Consider the following 23,235-nt stretch of genomic DNA (forward strand, 5'->3'; position numbering starts at 1 on the left):
ATGTTGGGTGATCACCACCCCACCTCATCCCCAACCAACTCTTCAACTCATCCCGAAAGTAGTAGATGGGGCACCGTCCATCATTCCAGAGGACACAGTTCCACTGCTCCACAGCTCAGTGCAGCTCAATGCTGGGGAACCTTATAGAGAACCCCTCTAGCCCACACCTGGTATTAGGCATGGCCCAGTAGGCATAGCATCATAACTTGCAATGCGCTCATTGACTGCACATTTCCATTGATTCCCATTGACTGCTTCTGTCTTCTGTGGAAGGGCCTTTACTCTTTTAAATGCAGTATACATGCATACACACACACACACACACACACACACACACTCAGACATGTCTACATGTGCATGCATGCACAAGCATCTCCCTCCATCCTGCAGGGCATGAGTCTAATCTGAGTAAGCTGGTTCCTCTGTGTCCATAAGATATTGCAGAAAGAGACAGGCGTAGGAAGCTCCCAAACACACACACACTCACACACACTGCTACAGGACCGAAATAGCTACCATCAAAAGCAAGTAATTCTAGAGGTCCAAATCAGCCCTAAACAGGAGGCGGACGCACAAACACGCCTGCACACACAGATACACACATCCACACAAACAGACAAACACATGCAAACTACCTAATACATTCTTCCTATTTTATTTATTGTGTTCCTTTAACTACTTCCTGTGGAAGCTTTTAAAATTCCCTAGTCGCAAGTTTTTACATAATAACAGGATTTTTTGCATAATCTCTGAACCTGTGCCAAAACTGCAGTGCTGTGGGCTACAAATGAGCAAAAATGGGCAACGTTTATATGCTGTTTCGTAGAAGGTATCTAAAAACATTGAGACTTTGAGAGACAACGAACAGGGGTTATGATTCAATATTCATTTTTTAAATCGAATTTTAGTAAAAAATATCATAGTATAAAAAACACACCATCATATGCATATAATCTGAGTAAGCGTTTACCTTTTTTAAACCCTTAAGACCCTTAAGAAGATGTAAGCCCTCATTACTGCCACTCTCATAGCAGCATTACGGTCGTAATTAACATCAGTTTCACAGGTCCCAAAATAGAACCCTGTGGGACTCCTGAAGATATGCTAAACCAAACAGTTACCAAATAATTCACAATGGTTTCTGCACTGGGATTCACACCTGAATACTAAACCTAGTGGTCAAGGGGTTCAACTCAACACAAAATGATCCACTGCTTCACCAGTCTTTGCTTGTACACCATTAAATAATAAAGATTATGTGTTTTTTGAGAATAGATATAGTATTCAAAAATAAAATATTGTGCTGCTTCAGTGTATCGGTAATTTATTATATCCCTAGTAATAATTAGCTAGAGAGGGCTAGTGTGAACATACATAGAAATAGTAGTGGCAGCTTTTATAAATAAATACATGTCATTTGAGCGATGCCATAGAAGAACCACTTCTGTTTTCGCAAGAACCATGTGAGTGTAAAAGACTACAGGTGGGGGATATGGGCCATATCTAGAAAGCCATTTTAACAACATCTAATATTTATCACAATACTTTACATTTAGACATTTAGACAAAATGCACCACATGTGGGGTAGGTCAGTCTTCTTTAGGCACTGGGGATATCCACAGAGAAATCCTCAGAGTAAAAAAAAAAAAAAAATGCATATGATAATATGATAAAATATTGCCATATTGCCCACCCTTACCATCACTTGAGGACCATCACTTGAAGAACCTTTAATTTAGTAAAGAACCTGTGCACCAAATGATGGTTCTTTAGACCTTTAATATGTGATTCACACTCATACGTCCCTACTACAGCAAACATGGAGGTCTTATTTACCAATCATCCTTAAAAAGAAATGTCTGATTCTGGCATTCACCAGTGTTTCCTCATTTAGGTTTTGTGGGATCCTTCATTTGAAGAGCATACAGTAGCTGTGAGCAATTCTTATTTGATTGAGGCCCATGGTTCTTGATGATGCCAAAAGTGGTTCTTCTATGGCATTGCTCAAAGCAACATTTGAAGTGCCCTTAGTTTTAAGAGTGTAGCATTAGTCTGGATACAGCAGTGGTAGAGCATGTAATAACCATGTTATGGATTAGAGTAAAGTGGTCAATGGGGCCAGCAGTATTTTGGAAGATTCCCGACGCTAACATGACAGAATGTGATGCAACTGGGATTTGAGTCGGGATAACAGAGAAAGATTAGGTAGCCTCTCTGCAGGGTTTTACCTAAGCTCAATTTCAGTACTCTTTCAACATGTCCAAGTCAGCCTCGACCAGCCACTCAGAGGTGCGTAGGACCTGTGTTACACAAGTGACCACTCTAACACAAAGGGAGGAAGGCGAGAACAGGGAACAGTTTTTTTTTTTTATGTAAACACACTAGGCTAGCCTAAATGAGCTAATATAAGCCATTCAAACTTTGTACTGCAAATTTGTGTATTTTTGGGGGGGAAGTCATGACACGTAAAACATGACAGGCATACATTTTGTGGATAATTGTTTAGTCTGTCTAAAACTTTGGTTTAGAATCATAGTGTATTTGGGCTTTTTCGTAGCTATGTAGCAAGCTAGAGGCATAGACTAGTGATGTCCAATTTGAACATAACAAAGTATTTCATATTTTAAAGGATTTATTGCTTGTATTGCTTTATTGCTGAAACTGTTGGAGCATATATGTCCTGAAACCTAGCCTATGGCTTGGAAATACTAAGACAGTGGCCTCTGAAATGCCACTAAAATCAAACCACTGATTAAACATTCTTCATAACATAAGGGTTCTTTTTACTATTTTTATTAAAAAAAAAAAAAAAAAAAAAAAAAAAAAAAAAAAAAAATATATATATATATATATATATATATATATATATATATATATATATGTTTTAACAATTTCCAAGAGATCATTTACATGCTTCAAAGTATAGACTTAAAAATGACCAGGACTGAGTTTATATAAAAAATGCAGAATGGCGTATTGCAGAAATATGGGTCATTTATTTTTTTCCTATAATCTCTAGAGCTCTACAGATGTCTTATGGCCATGTTGAGTGAAAAACGCTGAAAATTATTTTTAGGAAGTTTAGTTAGCATTTCACTTTCATTTCAGTTAAACAGGTACTGATGGAGAAGCTAAAAACCTGGCATTACCATCACCAGGTGTCATTACCTTCACAACAGTTTTGTAATGGTAATGACATTTTGCAGATGTGACAATTTCCGCCTTTATTTTTTAGGACAAAAGATCCTAGATCATGGATCCTGGATCCTGGAGTTCAACAGCTAGTATAAGGTGCACTTTAGAGATGTATAAATCATGTCAATATTTATTTTTTTCATACAATATTGCTGTAAGACATAACATAGTGACTGTAGTATATAATATATGAATACAGACATCACAATGTCACTCTTCTCCTATTGACTGACTTGTGCTCCCTGTCAGTCTTAGTTTCCATGGTAAAGCAAGTGTTACGTTAAAAAAGCCTTTACAGAAATCACAGGTTGTTTGCAGCAATGACAGTACTGCATTAGGAACAGGGCCAATGTTATTACCTTAGCTATTTATTTTGTAGGATTCAAGTATTCCTACCATAAATTTATAACCCGGGTACATAAGAGTTCTCTTAATTGAAGAATGACCCAGTATCACTGGAATTGCTGACACAAGAATATCCACTTGTTCATGAGTAATAGTATCATTCTAGTAGCTATGTAATGGTTGTATTAATAGGGGCTTCTTTTTGTGATGTAGTACATGTAAGAGAATCCTGCCACCACGCCTGGAATAATAGGTTGACAGAGAGACCAGCAGTGGTGCACGAGACATAAATTGGAGCTGGGCTGCTGCAGCAGCCATTAATGCTTTGCCAAAATCACGAGTGATTGGTTGGGCATGCGCGCATGTGTACTGGAGTGGGATGGTGCCAGTCGTTAACTGAATGGATGCTCTTCCTGTGCTACTGAGGATGATGTCCTCCCAGCATCAGTATTGATTCTTACTCTAATTACTGTTTGTCTTTGCCACGTCCCCTATGAAGCTAATACGGCCTATTTTAGAGCCACAATCACCGCACATTCATTGAAGAGTAGATCTTCTTATATTCATTTAAGTAATGTGTGTGTGTGTGTGTGTGTGTGTGTCTTTTTTCTCGCAAAAGTCCCTACTCTATAAAAAAACCTTAGGGAATAGTCTTTGCTTAGATGTTCACTGATGTTAGCAGCTGTTGTGTGAAGGAATCTAGCTCTTGTTCTTTGGTGAAGAACCCCAGCCAATTAATTTGTAGTCCAAAAAGACAATGCAAGATGCTACACAGCTAGTGGTGGAGTGGGTTGAAGAGTGGGGACGTTCAGGAGGGCAACTCAGTCAGCACTTTGAGAACTTCTCTGACCTCACTGAGAAATTCTGGGACTGTGTTGGGAAGAAGAACTTCTGGCAATGTGTGGGGAAGAAGAATCCAGCCACTTTAGGAGGTGTGTGGACAGCGGTGAGGAACATGTGGACACTAATTAATTTAAATAATGCTTTTAAGAAAATAAAAAAAATATCAGAAAGCAGGTGGTGTGAGGTGGTCGTCAAGGCCAGAGGAGGTGTCGGAATAAAAGTGATAATTACTAAAAAAAAGAGGGAGAGAACAGCATTTGAGCATTCATTTTAACTGGCAGTGTGTTACCTTATGTTCTCACAAACCTGTGTGTGTGTGTTTTCCGTAACACAGTGTGTGGGAGTGCTATCTTCTATCTTGAGTGTACTATCTTCAGCTGAACATGTACTCATCTGAGTGCAGGGGCTGTCAGGCTGACAGTGGTTGGTGTGGTGCGGTGGGAAACAACACCCCCTGCTTGCGGCAGACTATTCAGGTACGATTCTCTGGCTGGGCACATATGGTACACCAATCTATACCAATAAAAGCACTTGGGCGGAAAGGCCCTTAACAGCTAACGCTACATACGCTCGCCTGTCTGTATGACATGATTCAAATGTAGGTGTGGATGTAAAGAGGCAGATGGTAGGGAGGTATTGCCAATAGAATAGGACTCGCTGAAGCAGATAAAAAAATTAGCCTGTTGGCACCATGCCTAATGCCAGGCATGGGCTAGAAGGAATACTAGCAGTGGCTGACCTCCTGACCTCACTAACATTCTTGTGGCTAAATGTAATTAAATTCTCACAGCAATCTTCTAAAAATCTGTCTTTCCCTGGACAGCAGAGACAGTGTACACGTATAATGTGACACAGGTTCATGCGAATACACAGCGCTACGTAGCAATGGCTTTCTTACTGTCACTCCACTCGCATATCACACAAGCTGTTGACTCTCAGAAACTTGTCTTCTGATGATGGTGTGGATTTGAGTGTGTCAGAAATCTTCCTGTACCAGACCGCTTCCGTTCTCTCCAGTTTCTAAGAATCGGTTCCTAGCTCTGGTGCTTTGCCTAGCATACGCCGGTGCTGGCCAGCATCACACTGAAGTGATATGGGGACACTGAAAGCCATCTGCCCACCCAGAGAGGGAAAGGCCTATTGTGCTCCCTCTGGCTCTGACTGCTGATGACAGACAGCATGACCTAGTTTAAGCTCTGGGAGTCTACTGCTTATCTATGTACCATTCGAGGTCACTGTACTTTGTGCTTTTTCAGGTTGTTCACTGAACTCGAAGTGCTTAAACGTCAGAAATCTTTGACCGTACGTGTATCAGCTTCTACATATACCTGGTAAAGTAGGGTTCACTCAGTCTGCAGTTGCTCTCTGTTCCTCTCTGTTCTCTGATAACATTTATTCTGGCAGCTGGATGGAATAATCAATAGCCTTGTTGTCGATTGGCACATATTCGCTTGCACGTGAGCACACACACATGCACACACACACACACACACACACACACACACACACACACACTCACACGCTTACACATACATTCCAAGACCCTGGAGGGATCAGTGATGCTAGGCTATGCCTGCCAGGTCTGTGTCACCAGGCAACAGCAGCTTTGCTGCCATATGGCTTAACAAGTCTATACACACCGTATAAGTGTGTGTGTGTGTGTGTGTGGGGGGGGGGGGCAGAGGAGAACAAACGGGGTGGTAATTCACTGTGGTTACTGTTGAAGGCAGAAACAGAGAGGCCAGAGAGGAAAATATAGATCGAGAGAGAAGTTGGGAATGACTGGAATACTTGAGGTTGTGAAACGAGGACGAGGAAATGCTCGCCCTGTCCTTGGTGTCGCATGAATTATCGAAAGTTACACCACGAGACACAATGACGTCGGGCAGACTTTTGTTCGGGTGAGCTGACCTGCTAACGCAGGGCTGTGTCCATTTTCAGACTGATTGATTTTCCCTTAGGAGGCCAAACACATGATCCTTTTGAAATGCTTTCTCACTCACACACACACACACACACACACACACACACACACACATACCATTTTGTGGTCTTTTATATGGTTCTTACATGAAGGTTAATTACAGGTCTCTAGCTGCCAACACTGCTGTGAATAGTATGTTCACGGTTACTGTACCTTAAGTGTGATGCTGGAATGAACTATACAGAGGTATTTACTAGATGTGGGCCAGTAGCAATTCTTTGTTGAGTTAGCGTGGGTCAATGAGCTTTTACTTGATAACAATGAGGCTCCAATGTGGTTGCAAGCAATTTTTTTCAATTATTGCAAATTAGATCTCCAAATTCAACACCAATAGCACTTTTAATGACGTCTGCAGTCCCAGAATTATTAAACCGCTTCTTAACAAGCATCTGTAGTACTCAGTAAAGCCCCCTTTTGCTTATATGACCTGCTGCAAATGTAATGCATAGCCAGACACCTGCCTCTGGCAGCGTTCCTGAGGAGTCTTAGCTCATTCCTCATGGGTAGTGGCCTCCAGTTTACTAATATTCTTGGATTTGCTGCTGCAGCCACCTTCCAGGTACTTGATTGAATTCATCTTGCCCTCCACATGCTGCAGGTTTCCAGTGGCAGAGAAAGCAGATCAGCCCCAGATCATCCCAAACCTCTGCCATGCTTCACTGTAGGCTGGGTGTTCTTTTCAGCATATGCTTCATTGTTCCTCCTCCAGATATAACACTAATCCCTAGGCCCAAAAAGGTCCACAAAACAGGATCTTATTTATATGGTTTTGAGCAGATTGGAGCCAACTGTAAACAAGGGGTTCTTATCAAAGTGTCCTGCTCCGTCAGACTCTGAAGAGTTAAGAGTAACGGTGGTGCTCCAATAGATGGTTCTCAAATTCCCATAAGAGCTTTTTTAGAAATTAAGGACTGTTTCAGCTGCATATGAACAGACATTTGAGCACAAACGCAGTTAGCTGTCTGAGAGACCTGCTATCAGTCTTTAGGCCTGAGAAATCTACTCGATCTTCTGCTTCTGCTCTATGCTAGAGCTCTTTCTGTTGACATAAAGAACCCTTTTTTTCTGCACATGTACCCCTTAGATTTTTTTACATTATCTTTGTACCAACACTGACAGGCAGATTCTATCAGAAACATCAGGTGTACAATGAATTTTGCAGCGTTTAGTGATCTGATACACTATAACTCAGTGGAGAAGACCACCACTCTATCATTTGCATGCTGGACCATTCTTAGCAGAGCAGTGACACTGACGTGCTAGTGCCATTGTGGTATGTGTGAATGTGATGTAAGGGTGTCAGACACAGGGTGTGGTGTACTTTGCAGTTAGGGCTACAGTATTTACAGTATTTTCATAACGAATAAATAAATAAAGATGAAGAAATTAGTGACATATTTATGAACAAAATAACGCATTTATTGAGTCTTTCAATTCTTTCATGTAGAAATAGTAAGTGCAAGTGCAACAACAAACCTTACATATGGCTTAAAAGCCTATTTACAACCCTGTTCTTTTGCCTCAATAAAAACACAGAGTTTCCTTGTACAGCTCTGCTTTTATTGGCTGATTTACGGCACTGCAGTGGCTCACAGGAGCCACAACAACTATAGCCTAGTTTTAACACTGTAAGAAAAACACTGGCTCTATTTTTTTGGATGTATTTCCAGTCTAGACTTTCTAGTCTTGCTGTGTTCCTTGCATTGGGATGTGTTTAACAAGCAGAAGAAAATGTAGTCCTGCTAGCTTTTAGCCTAGCACCATCTCCCTTCTCCAGGTTTGGCTTTCTTGAGTCTTGCTGGAAGAACAATTAGCCAGTGCCTTCCCTTGTAATGGGTTTTTAGCTCTAGTTTGGTAGTGAAGCTAGCTGAGGTACAGGTTTGGAAAGTACAGACGACGGAGAGAAAACATGGTGAAGTCAATCAGGTAGCGTTAGCTTTTAGCCTAATTTCAGCCTCAGTGAATATAATGAATCAAGAATACTATCTTCTTCTGATAAGTGTTAAGGTTCTCAGATTGTGGCGTCTGTGTACCAAATTATCATTAGTCAGTTATGCCAAGGTACTCTATATGTCCAAAAGTTTGTGGACACCCCTTTTCATGAATCCATGAATCCATTCAGTACTTTTGGGAAGAGTTGGGGGATGAGGCGGGGTGGTGATCATCCAGCATCCTGACCTAACTAAAGCTCTTGTCGCTACATGCAATCAAATCCTCACAGCAATATGCGGTCCAGAATCTAGTAGGAAACCATCCTTGGACAATAGAAACCTTTGCTAATTTTAATACCTATTAATACCCATTTTGGAAGAAACAATAAATGAGCAGGTGTCCCAATACTTTTGTGCATATAGTGGAAATACAGCTCCAACTAACTGTATCGTAGGTGTAATTCACTCTGCTGTGCTGGTTAGGTATGATGTAGAGAAGTGTCCTTTCTGCACTTTTAACCAGAAAGGCGGAAGCACAGACAGTGCTCAGTGAGTCTGCAGGGAAAGTGAAACCAGCTTCGGTACCCAGTTCTCAACTGTCTTGACAGCAGTGAGTAAAGAGTGCTCACCTCATTCACTCAGCCGTATTTTAATATCTGTATGGCCTTCATTCTACTGATATACATATCATCATCAGGGTTTTGAACACAGCTCTGGTTGCTGGGGGTTTTTAATACATCTAACTGTGCAGCTACAGCATGTAGCAATTATTTATTATCCTCTGTCTGTACTGTGTTGTGTTGTTTGTCCGCACTTGTTTGTTTGTGTTGCACTTGTGTCTTGTATGCACTGTCTATGTTGCACCATGGTCCTGGAGGAACGTTGTTTCGTTTCACTGTGTACTCTGTATGTAGTTGAAATGACAATAAAACCCACTTGACTTGACTTGACTTGACTTGATGTACCAACAAGGCTGGCAAGTAAGTGACAAATCAGGTAGAAGGCCAGTCAGTATTGCTAGTGCTCAATCCCAGCTGCACCACTATACCTGACGCACCAGCGCCTCAAACACTACAGTTCCAGTGTCACTGTAGTGGGAATATCCGGTCAGTGGTGGTAGAATGGCTTCTTGCCATGACAAACAGGCAATACTATGGTAAATGTTTTTATTAAAATGGGTGTTGGTTTGCTGAACATGTTCCTGAACACGCAGGGCTCTGACATGTTAGTTGTAGGTGTTAATGAGAGGGATAATGATTAAAGGTACGAGTAGTACACTCCACAAGCCAGTCCATCATTGATTACTGATACACTGCTGCTTTTTGATTGTTCCCTTGCTCTCTCTCCCTCTCTCCCTTTCTCTCTCTCTCTCTCTCTCTCTCTCTCTCTCCTTGTCTTTCTCTTAGTGTCTCTCTCTCTCCTCTTTCTGTCTTTTATCCCTCTCTCTCTCATTCTGAGGGCTGTAATTGAGTGTGTCCGCCCACCTCTCTGCAGCACAGAGACAGTAAGGGAAGGGGGCTTTGTTATACACACAGACACACACACACACACACACACATACACACACACACACACACATACACACTACTGCAGTGCCTTCTTTCCATCACCACACAAAGAAGAGCCATAAAAAGATGGTGCAGTGTGAGGAGGAGATGTGTCTATGGTGCAAATGTGTAAATGCATGTGTGTGTGTGTGTGTCATTTAGTATGACTTAGTATGCTCTCTCTCATTCTATCTATATATCTATCAATCTAGATATTTTGTATATATATATATATATGTGTGTGTGTATATTTATATATTGCCGCCATAAAAGATCTGATCGTTCAAAGCATTGACTCCTCTGAGCTACTTTAACAAAAGCCAGATTGTGATGTCTAGACGACTGGGTCAGATACAATGCATGGTACCTACCAAGGTACCTTCTCCAAGGAAGAAGAACTAATGAAGTGGCGAGAGGATTGTTAAATAATGTTGGCTGGAATGCATGTTAATGCATTTTCATTTGTGTGTGTGTGTGTGTGTCTGATGTCTGATGACCACATAACCACATTTAGTTTCTAGCAACTCTTATACCACACTGTCTGACAAGTGAGCTGCCTGAAACCAACAGTGGTCAATCAGTTGAGCATCCATTAAAATGTAGCTCTGCTGTAAGCTGGAAATGTTTGGTGAACCGATTTGTTAAAAGCTAGATAACACATCAGCATCAATTGTTTAGGTTTTCTTTGATGCTGTAAGTTTTTTTGACATGCTGCTGGTGTATATATATATATATATATATATATATATATATATATATATTTGTGTGTGTGTGTGTGTGTGTGTGTGTGTGTTTTGCCATGGTTTCCTGCCCTGCAACTTACTAACACAAAAGTCAGACAGAGCATGATGCATCTGTGTGTGTGTGTGTGTGTGTGTGTATGTGTGTGTGTGTGTGTGTGTGTGTGTGTGTGTGTGCCTGTGTTTCTCCAATGCAGACACAGAGCGGGAGCCTGAATAATGACTTTGTATCTGCAGCAGGAAATGGTACATTGTGGTTTCTTCGCTAGAAGGGGTTGATGACAGTGTGTCAGTTATTCTGTCTATGCAGGCGAATGTGCTTTCCGATTAACACAAGCCATGGCCAGCTCAGACCTGCTGAAGCTGTCAAATGTATCTGTCCTCACAGGGTGGTCTCACATGGGCCATGAACGAGTCATTTTTGCTTTGTTTATACATTATGTATGCAAAAATAATTAATATTTGGCAGTGACACAAGTTGTGTTCTGTCTTGGCTCCAGACTGGAGAGTTATGGGCACTATACAGTTGCAATGAAAATGATTCAACCCCATGGCAAATTAGGTTTACTGGCACAGTGTACAAACTTTCAGCTGTTTCCAATAAACCAGTCAAACAAGAAGTATTTCAATAGCTCAACACCACTAATATATAAAAGGCTTTCTCCAATATCAACACAAAATGACACTTTTAATGACCACTGCAGTCTCAGAATGATTCACCCCTCTGAATAGAATCACATTTGCAAATCAGGTGGCAAATCAAGGGCTTCATCAGTTGCATCAAGTGTGCTTGAGATAAAACACATCAAATACCTGGTTAGGGGTTTGTTGACTGTGGCATATGATTTCATCTAGGGCTGTAGCTATTGATTATTTTAGTAATAAAGTATTCCACCGATTATACCCACTGAGGAATTGGATAATACATACTTTAGCTTTTTTAAATAACAAAAGTAATTCATATATTCAAGATAAAATAAGACAGGTCTTTTAAAATGAACAAAGGAGCTCCAAGTGCCGCTATGGCTTGGAGGTCACAGGTTTGATTCCTGAGCTATGCTGCTTTGCCATCAGCAGCCAGAGCCAGAGAGAGCACAATGGGAAGATGATGCTCTCTCCTCTCATCACCCTTGAAGCGATGTTGGCCGGCACGGGTGCCTGTTAGCTGGTGCGGTAAAGCAGTGGCTTGGGCTCTTTCCTCAGAGAGTTGGCTGCTTCGCGATGCAGTTTGAAAAGAGGCAGTGGCTGGCTTTGCATATATTGGAGGAGAGATGTGATAAGTCCTTAACTACCCTAGTGTCAGGAGCATTGCTAGTGCTAGGGGGAGCTACGAATGAGTGGATTTAATTGGGAGTAACAGATTCTGTTCAGGTGAAGAAGGTGCAGCTGTCCACACAGTGCAGTTTATTTTCTATTGTTCTGTTCTTGAGCAAAGCTTAGCTAATTTAGGTACAACATCCCAACCATACCTCAGAGTCCACCAAGACTTGGTTTCAGAGGAAGTTCTAGAAAATTGTGGAGTGGCCATCTCAGTCGACTGACTTAAACCTCATTGAAAATCTAAGGTGGTTGCAGCATGCAAACCCAAGATGGTTGAAGGTTTCAGTAGTGAACTGGAGGTCATTGCCCATCTGGTCAAGTCAAGTCAAGTGGCTTTTTTCACAGTGGAATGAAATTGTGTTTTAGGCTTTAGATTCCTTAGGAATACTGCCAGAAGCTAGTGTCTGGCTATCTATGATTTTTACAGCAGGTCATAACAGCAAAAGGGTGATTTACTTACTATTGGAATTGCAATTATAGCAGAGAAAGCTAACCAACAAAGGATAGCTGGGCTGGGCTGGGCTGGCCTAACGAGATGCTAACAAAAGAAAACTATGGCATTGTTCAAAGATGTATTATAGATGTATTATTACCATTCAAAGCAAAGCACCGTTAAAACCTCAAAAACAGAAAGTTAACCAAACCAGTTGGTTAAGAAAGCCTGTCACAGATGGACAGATGGAATAAAGATTAACCTCTACCAGTGTAATAAAAAAGAGGACACAGTGGAGGAAAAAGGAACTGCTCACGATCCAAAACAAGCCACCTAATGTTTGCATATCTGCCTGCCAGTGGAACTGACTCATTTATCTTCACTCATCTTGTCACAGCAATATGGTGAGTTCTGAACTGAAGGGAACCCTTTTTACTGTTCAGGTCCAGCCAGAAGATGCAGACACAACACTCTACCTTGACCTGACACCTGGACAGTGCCCAAAACAGCTCTGTTCTGAGTTTTTTCAGGGCCAAAAACTGTGAAAAGCTCTTGATGAGCAAAGTCAGTCACCCAGCCTAAACCTCACTGAGTAACATTTTGCCTACTTTTTTCAAGTCTGAAGACAAAAAAGCTCCTGAAACAAGCAGGAACTGGAAGATACCAAAGGTGGTAGATGATTCACCACCACATACTAAAAATGGATTAATAATATTGTTTATGTCCTGGCAGCTTTACAGGAGGAGAAAAACAACTTTCAGAAGTTGTAATGAAAGTCAGTGTATGAAGATTTTAGTCCAAATAGTTTTGGAGCATTTCTATTGATGCACATGGAATGTGTACATCTCCAATGTAAAGAACAACTGCCAGATTCAAATTATGTTGTAAGAGATCTGTGGATCTTGCCCATCCAACTTTATGTTATTTAATTGTATTACAGAATCAAATATAATCATTAAAACGAATGTCTTTTATGCTCATATATCAGGTCTCCTAATGTGCCAGTTAGTAGAACATGATAGATGTTTCATTTGCTATGGAATTACCTGGGAGTACCAAGGGGGCGTGATTACAATAGTAGCAAACATTCCAGGGGTGGGCATGTGGTTTATAGGAAAATCTCAGCAGGTTGTGTTGAAATGAAAAAAGAAACCAAAGCTCAATGTTCAAACACTTGCATTCAAACAGGGTGGTCACACATACATACGCTTGGCCTTGGCTAGTTTCAGATTGCCACATGAGCTTGATTAGGTGTTTTGTGGTTCAAATCTTTGAGATGATCTTATCTTTGTCACTGAAAACTACAGCATCGTGTTCACAGGTTGCATATTAAAACCCTTTATGTCACAGTGTGGTGGAGCTTGGAGGCGGAGGCAGACGTAAACGCAGGTATTTTATTAAGACAAGGAATACAAAACAACAACAAGTACAGATTAAGCGAACATAACTTACTAAGACACAGACTGACATGAACATACATCCACATGAACATGCACAAGACCAGACAAAGGAAGGGTGAAACAAAGGGGTTCTTATAGGAAGGATTAACAAGGAGCACCTGGGAGTAACAAGGGGGCGTGGTTACAAAGAGAGCACAGGTGGGAACACTAATGGACAGGCAGGGCTAGGCAAAGAAGAAACAAACAGTGCCATGTGCTTAAGAGCACATGGTGAAACAAAACAAACAGACAGGCGGGACAAGAACAGCCAGGAACAGAGAACAGGTGTGACGCTGTAGTGGTATTCCTGTAGTGTAGGTGCATACCATAGGAAAGTAGTAAGTGATGGTGAATACACTGCAGAACCACACACCACTGGACAAATATACTGATAGTCTGGTGGTCATTGCGTTTACATTACATTTACATTTAAGGTATTTAGCAGATGCTCTTATCCAAAGTGATTTACAGAAGTGCGTCACTGTTTACTCAGAAAATACCCTTAGCTAGTTTGTAAAGGCTAGGATCCAAAAGATACCTCTAAGTTCAGATACTGCTAAATACAGAAGTCAGTATGGAGACACAATACTTGGCTCTACACTTCGCCCAAGTACTCTTGGAAGAGGTGGGTCTTCAGTCGGTGTTTGAAGACAGCGAGCGACTTTGTTGTTAAGACACCCGGGACAGAAAAATGTCTTAAAGGATGGCGGGTCAAGCCCAGCCACACTCGAAGGGCTCTTAGTAGTGATCGGCTTTTGACCGTTGCCATCAAGTATGGAGGGGTTGCTATAAAGTACTATTGCCTGCCTTGATGTAAAGTATGATTGCCTGCCTTGATGTAGAATTATGCTTGGTTTGAATATTTATGATGATGAAAATGCATTTATTTGATTGATTCTGGTCACAAATACATCAACACTGAATAGGTTATTTGCTCCATTTGGTAAACACCTTTTGGATCCATAGGTTATTTGTAGAGGGTCTGGTGTCATCCATTTAATTGTGCTACACTTCAAAGCTACTGTGAGTAATATTCCTAAGAGGTATTTCTTAGATCTTCCATCTACACTTTTAGGGATCACTCCTATAGGATCTTGTAAAATATTCTGTTGAAACAAAGGTCTGTAGCTTAGGGCATAGCCAGAATATATGAGTATGATTTCCTATTTGTGCTCCACAACGTCTTCAACATGAACTAGTGTGTGTTGTGCCCAGCTTTGACACAATTTCTGGAGTTCGAAAGTGTCTAATGATTAAACTAAGTTTGGTTCCAAACATATTTTAGTATATACCGGTGTTCATTTCTGGGTTCATCTAGGTTTATAGATAAAAATATTTGATAGAGTTTACTTATTATTCTTCCTTCTGGTTCTCATTTGAGACTCAGTGAAGTAGTTTTCTATTGGGGTAGGTTTAACAGATTTTCCCTTTTTAAAGAAGGCTTTTTAACCTACCAGTGCTACCAACTCCTTACCTAAATTAACAGCATCACTTCTTTATTTTGCACTCATTCTAAGTCAAATAGGCCCTTATGTTGACTGTATGTGGGAGGTTCGAAGCTTCCTCAGCTCCAGTGCCTTGACCTCACTTAATGTATTTCTGTATATTGCACTGATTGCATGCTCTATATGAATACAACATACAAGCATACAAAAGTTCAAAACTCAAAATCTTGTGCAGTGACAGCTTTATAGGCCTTTACAGGAATAATAAAGGAGATCACACTTTCTGGATCTGCTTTGTTAAGTTATGAGGAGTTTTACTACTGTAATAAAGAAGGATAATTGTGTCAGCTGTAAAAGCATAAGGTCAGACATTCTTGGTTAAACACAAGACAAGCAATGAATATTGTCATGAATATTCATGAAAAAGCCATTCATTCTGCTTTCTTCCCCTTTCCAGGGTTTCAAAAGTGAAATACGTGGAGTGGAGGAACATACAGAGCTGAGAAGGTGGGTGGAAAGACAGAGTAACAAAGGAGAGATGGATTCGCTACCAATGGAGTCAGCCACGGTGGATGAACTGGTGGACGCCTGCATCCAAGCTTTTGGTCAGTTTATTCACACACCACAAGTTTTTTTCATTTTGTTGTATTTGCTAATTTTATTACTTGAGGCCTTCAGATTCTGCTTTCCTTCAGACATCTGTTAAAGCCATTTCTCTAGTGTTCTGTGTGCTTTTCTCTAGATGACACAGGGAAATTAAAGGACTCGTCTTTGGTCCGGATGTTTCTAATGATGCACCCCTGGTACCTGCCCTCCACTGATCTGGCCAAGAAACTACTGCTCAAGTATCCTTCTCTAATAAAGACTTACCTGCAAAAATGTTTACTTTACAGGAGAAGCTAGCTTTGAATGGAAGTCATCATAAAATAAGAATGAATTCCTAGCAATTTATAGCATTTCTATTGGTCCATTTATTCAGTATTACATTATTACTATTACACAGTGTACAGAGCAGCTCTAGAGTTCAAACCATGGAGAAACCTAAAAAAGGACAGCAGCAATATATATATATATATATATATATATATATATATATATATATATATATATATATATATTATATATGTATATATGTGTGTGTAGATGCAGAATGGATGTTAATGATTCTTAATTTAACGGCAGATCTCAGGAGGAGGCCTGCACAGCGGAGCTCCGGAGCAAAATCTGTCATCTAGTCAAGTAAGAGCTAACTTTAGACTTGGCCAGTTTGACAGTACAGTACTACAGGAGGGAAATCCTTCTTAACTTTAAATGGCCAGTGTAAAACTTTTTTGCAGCATTCAGATTATGTCAAAAAGCGAAAAACCTTAAATCTATAGACACGTTTTTTGCATTTATACAGTACTGTGCAGATGTTTTACCATTTAAAACCATGTATATCAGCAATAAGAGTGTTTGGCTTGTAGAAACTTTAAAGAACAAAGGTTGGTTTTCCTGGACACCCCTATCAGCCAGCACAGTGTGGATGTGTTCAATTCTTGCAGCAGCAGCTCACCTGATTTACCATCATTAAGTTCTGATCTACCAAACCAGGTGTTGGATGATCACTATAAATAATACTAGACTCCATGAGGAGAGCTTTGGAGATGTTTTAATGAACACAGTGATGGAAAACCACAACTTTCTGTATGAATATTATTACTGTTTATTCTAATATCAGTGTTTTACTGAGGAAGTAAACACTTACTGCCCAAATAAGCAGCTTTTTAATTCAGATCTTCACAGCTTCACACCAACAATAAGTCAGAACATGCACGTCTGAGTATATTACCAATATCTGCAGTACTTTAAAATCACATATTTAATTATGAAGAATCAGTTCATAATTAGTCAGTGGGAATGAATGCTCGGCCCCGTCTCTTAGATATCTGAAGGTACAGCATGGAAATCTCTTATTACTTCCTTTCTCACTCATCTATCTGTTCCCCTCTCTGCACTCTTTCTCCTTTTATATTTGGTTGATTTTTCATTTTTTAGGCCGCTCTCGTCCATCTGTCTCTCCTTTTTCTCACTTATGTATTGCTTTTTGCCTCCCGTCTCTGTCTCCCTCTCTCTCTCTGCCCTCAAAAACAGGTTATATGTTACTTTGGCTAAAAAGTCTCTTCTCCCTTTTCCTCTTTCTTTTCCCATCTCCTACTTTGTGCTCTACTTTCTTATCTGTCTTACTTTTATCACATCATCTGTCTGCCCGTCTCTCTCTGGCTTCCAGAAATGGTTACACATTACTGCATTAGAGGAGTTTCATCAGTTCACTCATAATCTCTCTCTCTCTCTCTCTCTCTCTCTCTCTCTCTCTCTCTCCCTCCCTCCCTAAATCTGTCTCCGTAGGTACTGGATCGCAGAGTTTCCTGTAGAATTTAATCTTAATCCTGCTTTAGCTGAACAGATTAGAGATTTGAGGGAGCAACTCAACACGGAGGGTAACAAACGGGACAGTCAACTCATCGACATAGAGAGTGTGTAAGTAACACACACACACTTTATTATGCTTACACAAATTCATTAAGTCTTTAAATGGTTACAGGTGGTTTTGAGATCCAGCTCTGTGAGTTTACTTAAGGAACAGAACATTAATAGGAGGAGGGGAGGCACCAAAATTGGAATTTACCAATTTACCAGTTGAGATTAGAGAAGCTTAATCAGCTTAATTTTAAGATGAATGCATCTAAAGACATTTTACTTACTTTGATCACTAATATTATTGCTTGTTTTTGTTACTTTTCACTTTATTAAATGATTGTATTACTTAATAGATGTAACCTTTCTTTTTATATGACCTCACTTTAAATTCTACAGTTCCATATGAATAATATTATTGCTAATATTATTACTTTTCCATGTTACTTTTGCCATTTATAATTTTTTTTTTGTTTATAGCACTAATGCTTTGTATTTTTATTTTGCTTTTCATATGACCGTACTTTAAATTCTTCAGTTCCATATTATTAATATTATTGTTGATATTATCACCTTTGTAATGTTTTAATAATGACTATCATGTATTAAATGTATTTAAGTTTATAGCTATTATTTTTTGTATTTAGCAAATTTACATTTGCTACCACCTTACTTCTCATTCTACAGTTAATATAATTATTATAATATAATGTTTTATGATTTCTCTAAATAAACATACTTTTATGGTTAATATTATCACAGTTACATTATTTATGTAATTTATTAAATTATTGAATTACTTCACAGCTGTTATCTTTTGTATTTTTGTTTCCTATTTTCATTTTACCTTATGTTTTAATCTGCAGTTCCACATTATTAAAAACCTTTTTTCTGAACATATATTTTTAACCCCTTAAACAGCCTATGGTCCGCCGGCAGGCTGAATGTGATATTGCAAACTTCTCTTACCAAAAAACAGCCCCATTAGTTTGTACAGACGTCCCTGTAGTTACTGTGTAATATGCCTTAGTGTGTAATAAGCCTTGGAGTTTGCAGATACAATAGCACAGGTCGAATGCTTTTATCTGATCAGATTATGTGGCTGTCTGTAAGTGTTGTGTTTTTAGCATTGCGTCATGCAGCAGAATGCTTTGTGCATGATCTGCGATCTACTGTTTTTCTTACAGTTCTCTATGATGTTTCCTGTCCCTTATAGGCCGTCATATAAATGGAAGCGTCAGGTGACCCAGCGTGTTCCGTCGATGTCGAAGAAGAGGAAAATGTCTCTTCTCTTTGATCATCTGGACTCCTCTGAACTGGCTGAACATCTTACCTACCTGGAGTACAAGTCCTTCTGCAAGATACTGGTGTGTGTTTGCGTATCATAGCTCTTGATTATTTGTATTATCTTTACCTGTGGCTTCAGTCTCTTTCCATGAACGCTTCACTTTTTCTTCTCTGCCAAATGTATCTATTTGATAGATTTCTGGATATTTATTCTGGCTATTGGACCCATGTTGGTCCTGTTGGTCATCCTCCTCCAGCTAATCTTTCCATTAGATCCAGTGCACTTTCAGGCTGAATGCATCAGCTTAGCCTTCTACACCATCATTCAGCACTTGTTTATATTTACGGCTCTTATCCAGAGCGACTTACAGGATTACTCGTATTACAGAGGTGGGTCAGTGTAGTGTTAGGAGTCTTGCCCAAGGACTCTTATTGGTGTAGCGCAGCATAGTCACCCAGACTGGGAATCGAACCCCAGTCTCCCACAAGGTATGGTAGCTCAGTGGCAGGTTGTGGTGTTGTCTGTTGCGCCACACTAACCACACCCTTGTTGACACTTGTTGAACCTCTGGCCTTGTTGAGAAGAGGACTGGACTAATGCCACATTTGTTTGTATAAGAAGGGTTGCTGTGTGTACAACTACGTTTAGCGGGAAGAAATTTTGTTTTTATCATTGCATTGTCATTTTATTGGAGAAACAGTGTGATTTTGCACTACAGAAGTTTAATTTGGTCTAAACTCTGCCTTTCTTGTTCTATCTGTTGCTGCAGTTTCAGGATTACCACAGCTTTGTCAGACATGGCTGCACAGTGGATAACCCCATCCTGGAGCGTTTCATCACCCTCTTTAACAGCGTCTCCCAATGGATCCAGCTAATGGTGCTTAGCAAGCCGACAGCCCAGCAAAGAGCCGCTGTCGTAACTCACTTCATACGCGTTGCGCAGGTTAGCTTGATTTGCATAACTCTGGTTTATAGGTCACATGAGCGTAAACACCAAAATTAATGTTGATTAAGATTAAATTAAAACCAAATTAAGAATGGTTTAACTGTTAAGTTTAAATGTTTTATTTACTGTTGATATAATTTTTTAATAGTTTTCATGTGTTTAAATGTGATTCTGGTCACATTTTACATTGGGTCAATATTTTTAATGATGGACCAATAGAAATGCTCCAAAATGATAAAAATAAAATAATAAAAATGGGAATCTGATAATCATATGTTGGTTGTGGGTTCGCTGAGCTGCCACTGTTGGGTCCTTGAGCAAGGCCTCTACCCTCTCTGCTCTATGGGCCCTGCAGCAATGACAGTCCTTCGTTCTGGGCTAGTGCATCGGCTGTCTAAATACTGAGTAGGCCACCCCAACAGATTTTGTGGCATGGACTTCATAAGACCTCTTTCAGAGTTGTCAGATTGTTGTACTCTTCACAGCTTGTTGTCTTGTAGTGTAGAAATCTGTCAGAGTTGTAGTTTACACATTACATGACACAGGGTCATGAAGTACAAGATCTTTCACCAGAAGGAACCCACAAAGAGTCTGTCTACTCTCTAAAAACACGTTTGGTCAAAAACACACAATAAAGATGATGTGAGAAAATTAATGGTCGTAACAAACAAGCGATACAAGATGTTTGTGTGCAGAAGAGAGAGAATGGATGTGAAAATGGATTAAGACACATGGGCAGATCACTAGACACAACAATTTGTACTTCTGCCGAAGTTCAACCAAATGTTCCTCCATTTCTTGGGTCCAAGCAGACGAGGAATTTTCTTGTAGCCATGCTTGATGATGTTGTATGACTACCCTCAGCTTTCTCCTCCCCCACTGCCAACAGGTGCAGGTATTAAACCTGCTAGATTTTTTTGGGGGACCTTGGGGACATTGCAGATCACTTGACGAGCTCTCAGATTGCACCTTTCAGCAGTTCATACATAATGGCCGAGCCAGCGCTGAACGAACGCTGATTTGCCTCAGACCTGAGACCTTTGCTGGCAGTCCCCAAAACCATTCAACTACTCGAAAATCAGGGCTAAAATTGTGAAGTGTGAACCTGGTATTAGTTGCGAGGTGGGGCCTCCATGGATCTCATCAAGGAAGCTTAGGTGCCCATGATCTTGTTGCCCGTTCAAAGGAAGCACCCCCATTTTCTACCCAATTCGGAAGACCAGTTACCCAATCCCCCCAACACTAACAATGCCCCAACACTAGGAGGGTGAAGATTAGCACGTCTCTTCTGACACATGTGAAGCCAGCCACTGCCCCAGCTCTGATACAACAGCTAACAGCCAAGGCTGTGCTGACCAACATCACGCTAGGAGTGCTGTCAACCCACTCCTGGGAGTGCTCTCCCTGACTCTGGCTGCTGATGGAAAGCAGCACGTCCCCAGATTTGATTGTGACCAGCGTACTGACCACTGCATACCAGGAACTCCTCACAAGACCTGCCTGATGTTTAGATGTTCTGACCTAGCTTTCACAGTTGTCAGAGTGTCTCAGATTCTTACTCTTGCACTCTTACACATCCTACCTTCTTCATCTTCAGCACGTTCAATAACTGACTGTTCACTTGCTGCCTAATATATCCACCCATTGACAGATGAAGCCACTGTATATATATCAATGTCAGTGGTGTTCATGTTATGGCTTATCGCTGTCATGATTACCATGTCATATCTGTTAAGCGCTGCTTCTTCACCTTAACTACTGGAGTATGTTAGATTTTTGACCATTAATCATTTATATCTTAAATTTTAGCTCCTTTTAAGCACAAACACATCACATCACAGCCTTCATCAACAAGTCATCATTTATTAATATGTTCCTCATGCTGTGAGTCTTCCCTCCCCTTTTCCTCCCAATGGACTCAAGAGTAGCAACCCAGCCAGGAGCTTGGGGAGAAGTTCACGTCTCACAGCCGGGGCACAGGTGTAGCATCTGCGTCCAGCTGAGGCAGAGCTGCCCCAAAGCTGCTTTCCCAAGGGCCTTGTACATTATTATTTGTGTTGAGTTAAACGTGTAAGTCTTTCCAGCCTGGTTTGGTTTGGAGATGTTAAAATATTGATGTTCTCAATATGTTTTTTTAAGGCCCGTGGAGTGTCCTGTAGTAGTAGCGCTGCAGGCCACTGTCACCCCCTACTTTGCTTCTTCCTGATCCCTCGTTCTTCCCTCCTCCTTCCTAAGAGAGCTCATCCTCTCTCCAAAAACCACCTACTGTGTGTTTTTCTCTTCCCCCTTTTGCTCTCTCGCTCTCTCTTTCTCTCTGTCGCTCTCTCTCTCTCTCACACTCTCTCATTCTCTCTCAGGTTCCCTGGCTGGTTTTTATGAGACACTAATAACACAGTAACATTAATAGGCTCTGTCACCAAAGGCCTCTCATGTTATTAGCCACTTTACTCTCAGTTGTACTGAGTGCTTTTTACAAGTACTGGATTCATTGAGGATGATATTTGGCCACAGTAAAACCGGTCTGGTGTGTGTGGTGCCGCAGCTGGGGCTGGATTGATTTTTGCAGTGTGTATGTGGGTTGAAGGGCAGAGGATGTCTCCCATAGAGCCTCATTCACAAAGACTTACACTGTGGCTTTCATGCTCTGACTACCACATTCCATACAGCCTGAGAAACAATGGAACAGGACGGCCTCTGACAGAGCCTTCGCCATTTTTGTAGTGTATTTGTAAGAAAACCTGAGAGAAAAGGCCTTTTTAAAAGGGGTTTACAGCTCAGTAATTCAGCTCTTTAATTTTTACACAATTTTTACATGGAGATGGAGGTAATATAAGTAGACACACACAACTGAAAATGTGTGTCAAATGTAGTTAATAGAAATGCAAATGTAAGAAAAAACTAAGGACACGTTTACCCCCACATTTATTATTACTAAAAATGCCTACAATTAGAGTCAGGTGCAGAACATCAGCTGCCGATGATTAGAACATGGTTAAAAGGAATTCTGGGGGAGACTGTCTTACTTAAACCTCAGTCATTTAGTTTGGTTTGTTCTTGACTGTGTGTGAAGTAAATGTTAAAGATCACTATGGTCAGATCCAGAGAGCTTTCTGAGGCCTTCAGAGAGAAGGTTGTAGATGCAGATGAGTCTGGCAAAGGGTTTGAAGATATCTCAGAACATTTAGAAATCAGCCGTTCGACTTTCCTCAAAATCATTTACCAGTGCTACAACTGACAACATGGCCAGATCAAGCCTTCCTATCAAGTTCAGCCCAAAAGCTGATCACAAGATGCTTGAAGAAGTCTCCAACAATCTTAAAA

At 40.6% G+C, this 23,235-nt stretch overlaps 1 protein-coding gene across 2 annotated transcripts in view; it reads left to right on the forward strand.

Moving 5' to 3' along the window:
• Window positions 1–23,235, forward strand: part of LOC140546496 (RAS guanyl-releasing protein 2) — a 59,037-nt gene that overhangs the window by 14,139 nt on the left and 21,663 nt on the right. The window contains exons 1-7 of one of the 2 annotated variants that reach the window (XM_072669828.1): window positions 13,713–13,728; window positions 15,681–15,828; window positions 15,966–16,068; window positions 16,406–16,462; window positions 17,612–17,743; window positions 18,897–19,047; window positions 19,738–19,911. In XM_072669828.1, coding sequence (XP_072525929.1) covers window positions 15,762–15,828; window positions 15,966–16,068; window positions 16,406–16,462; window positions 17,612–17,743; window positions 18,897–19,047; window positions 19,738–19,911 — 684 coding nt within the window. In that variant the 5' untranslated portion in view covers window positions 13,713–13,728; window positions 15,681–15,761. Of the gene's footprint in view, window positions 1–13,712; window positions 13,729–15,680; window positions 15,829–15,965; window positions 16,069–16,405; window positions 16,463–17,611; window positions 17,744–18,896; window positions 19,048–19,737; window positions 19,912–23,235 lie in introns of those variants that run through there. The other variant, XM_072669827.1, reaches the window with a different exon arrangement.

The sequence above is a fragment of the Salminus brasiliensis genome, chromosome 24, assembly GCF_030463535.1.
Source record: "Salminus brasiliensis chromosome 24, fSalBra1.hap2, whole genome shotgun sequence".
In the NCBI taxonomy this organism is placed as follows: domain Eukaryota; kingdom Metazoa; phylum Chordata; class Actinopteri; order Characiformes; family Bryconidae; genus Salminus; species Salminus brasiliensis.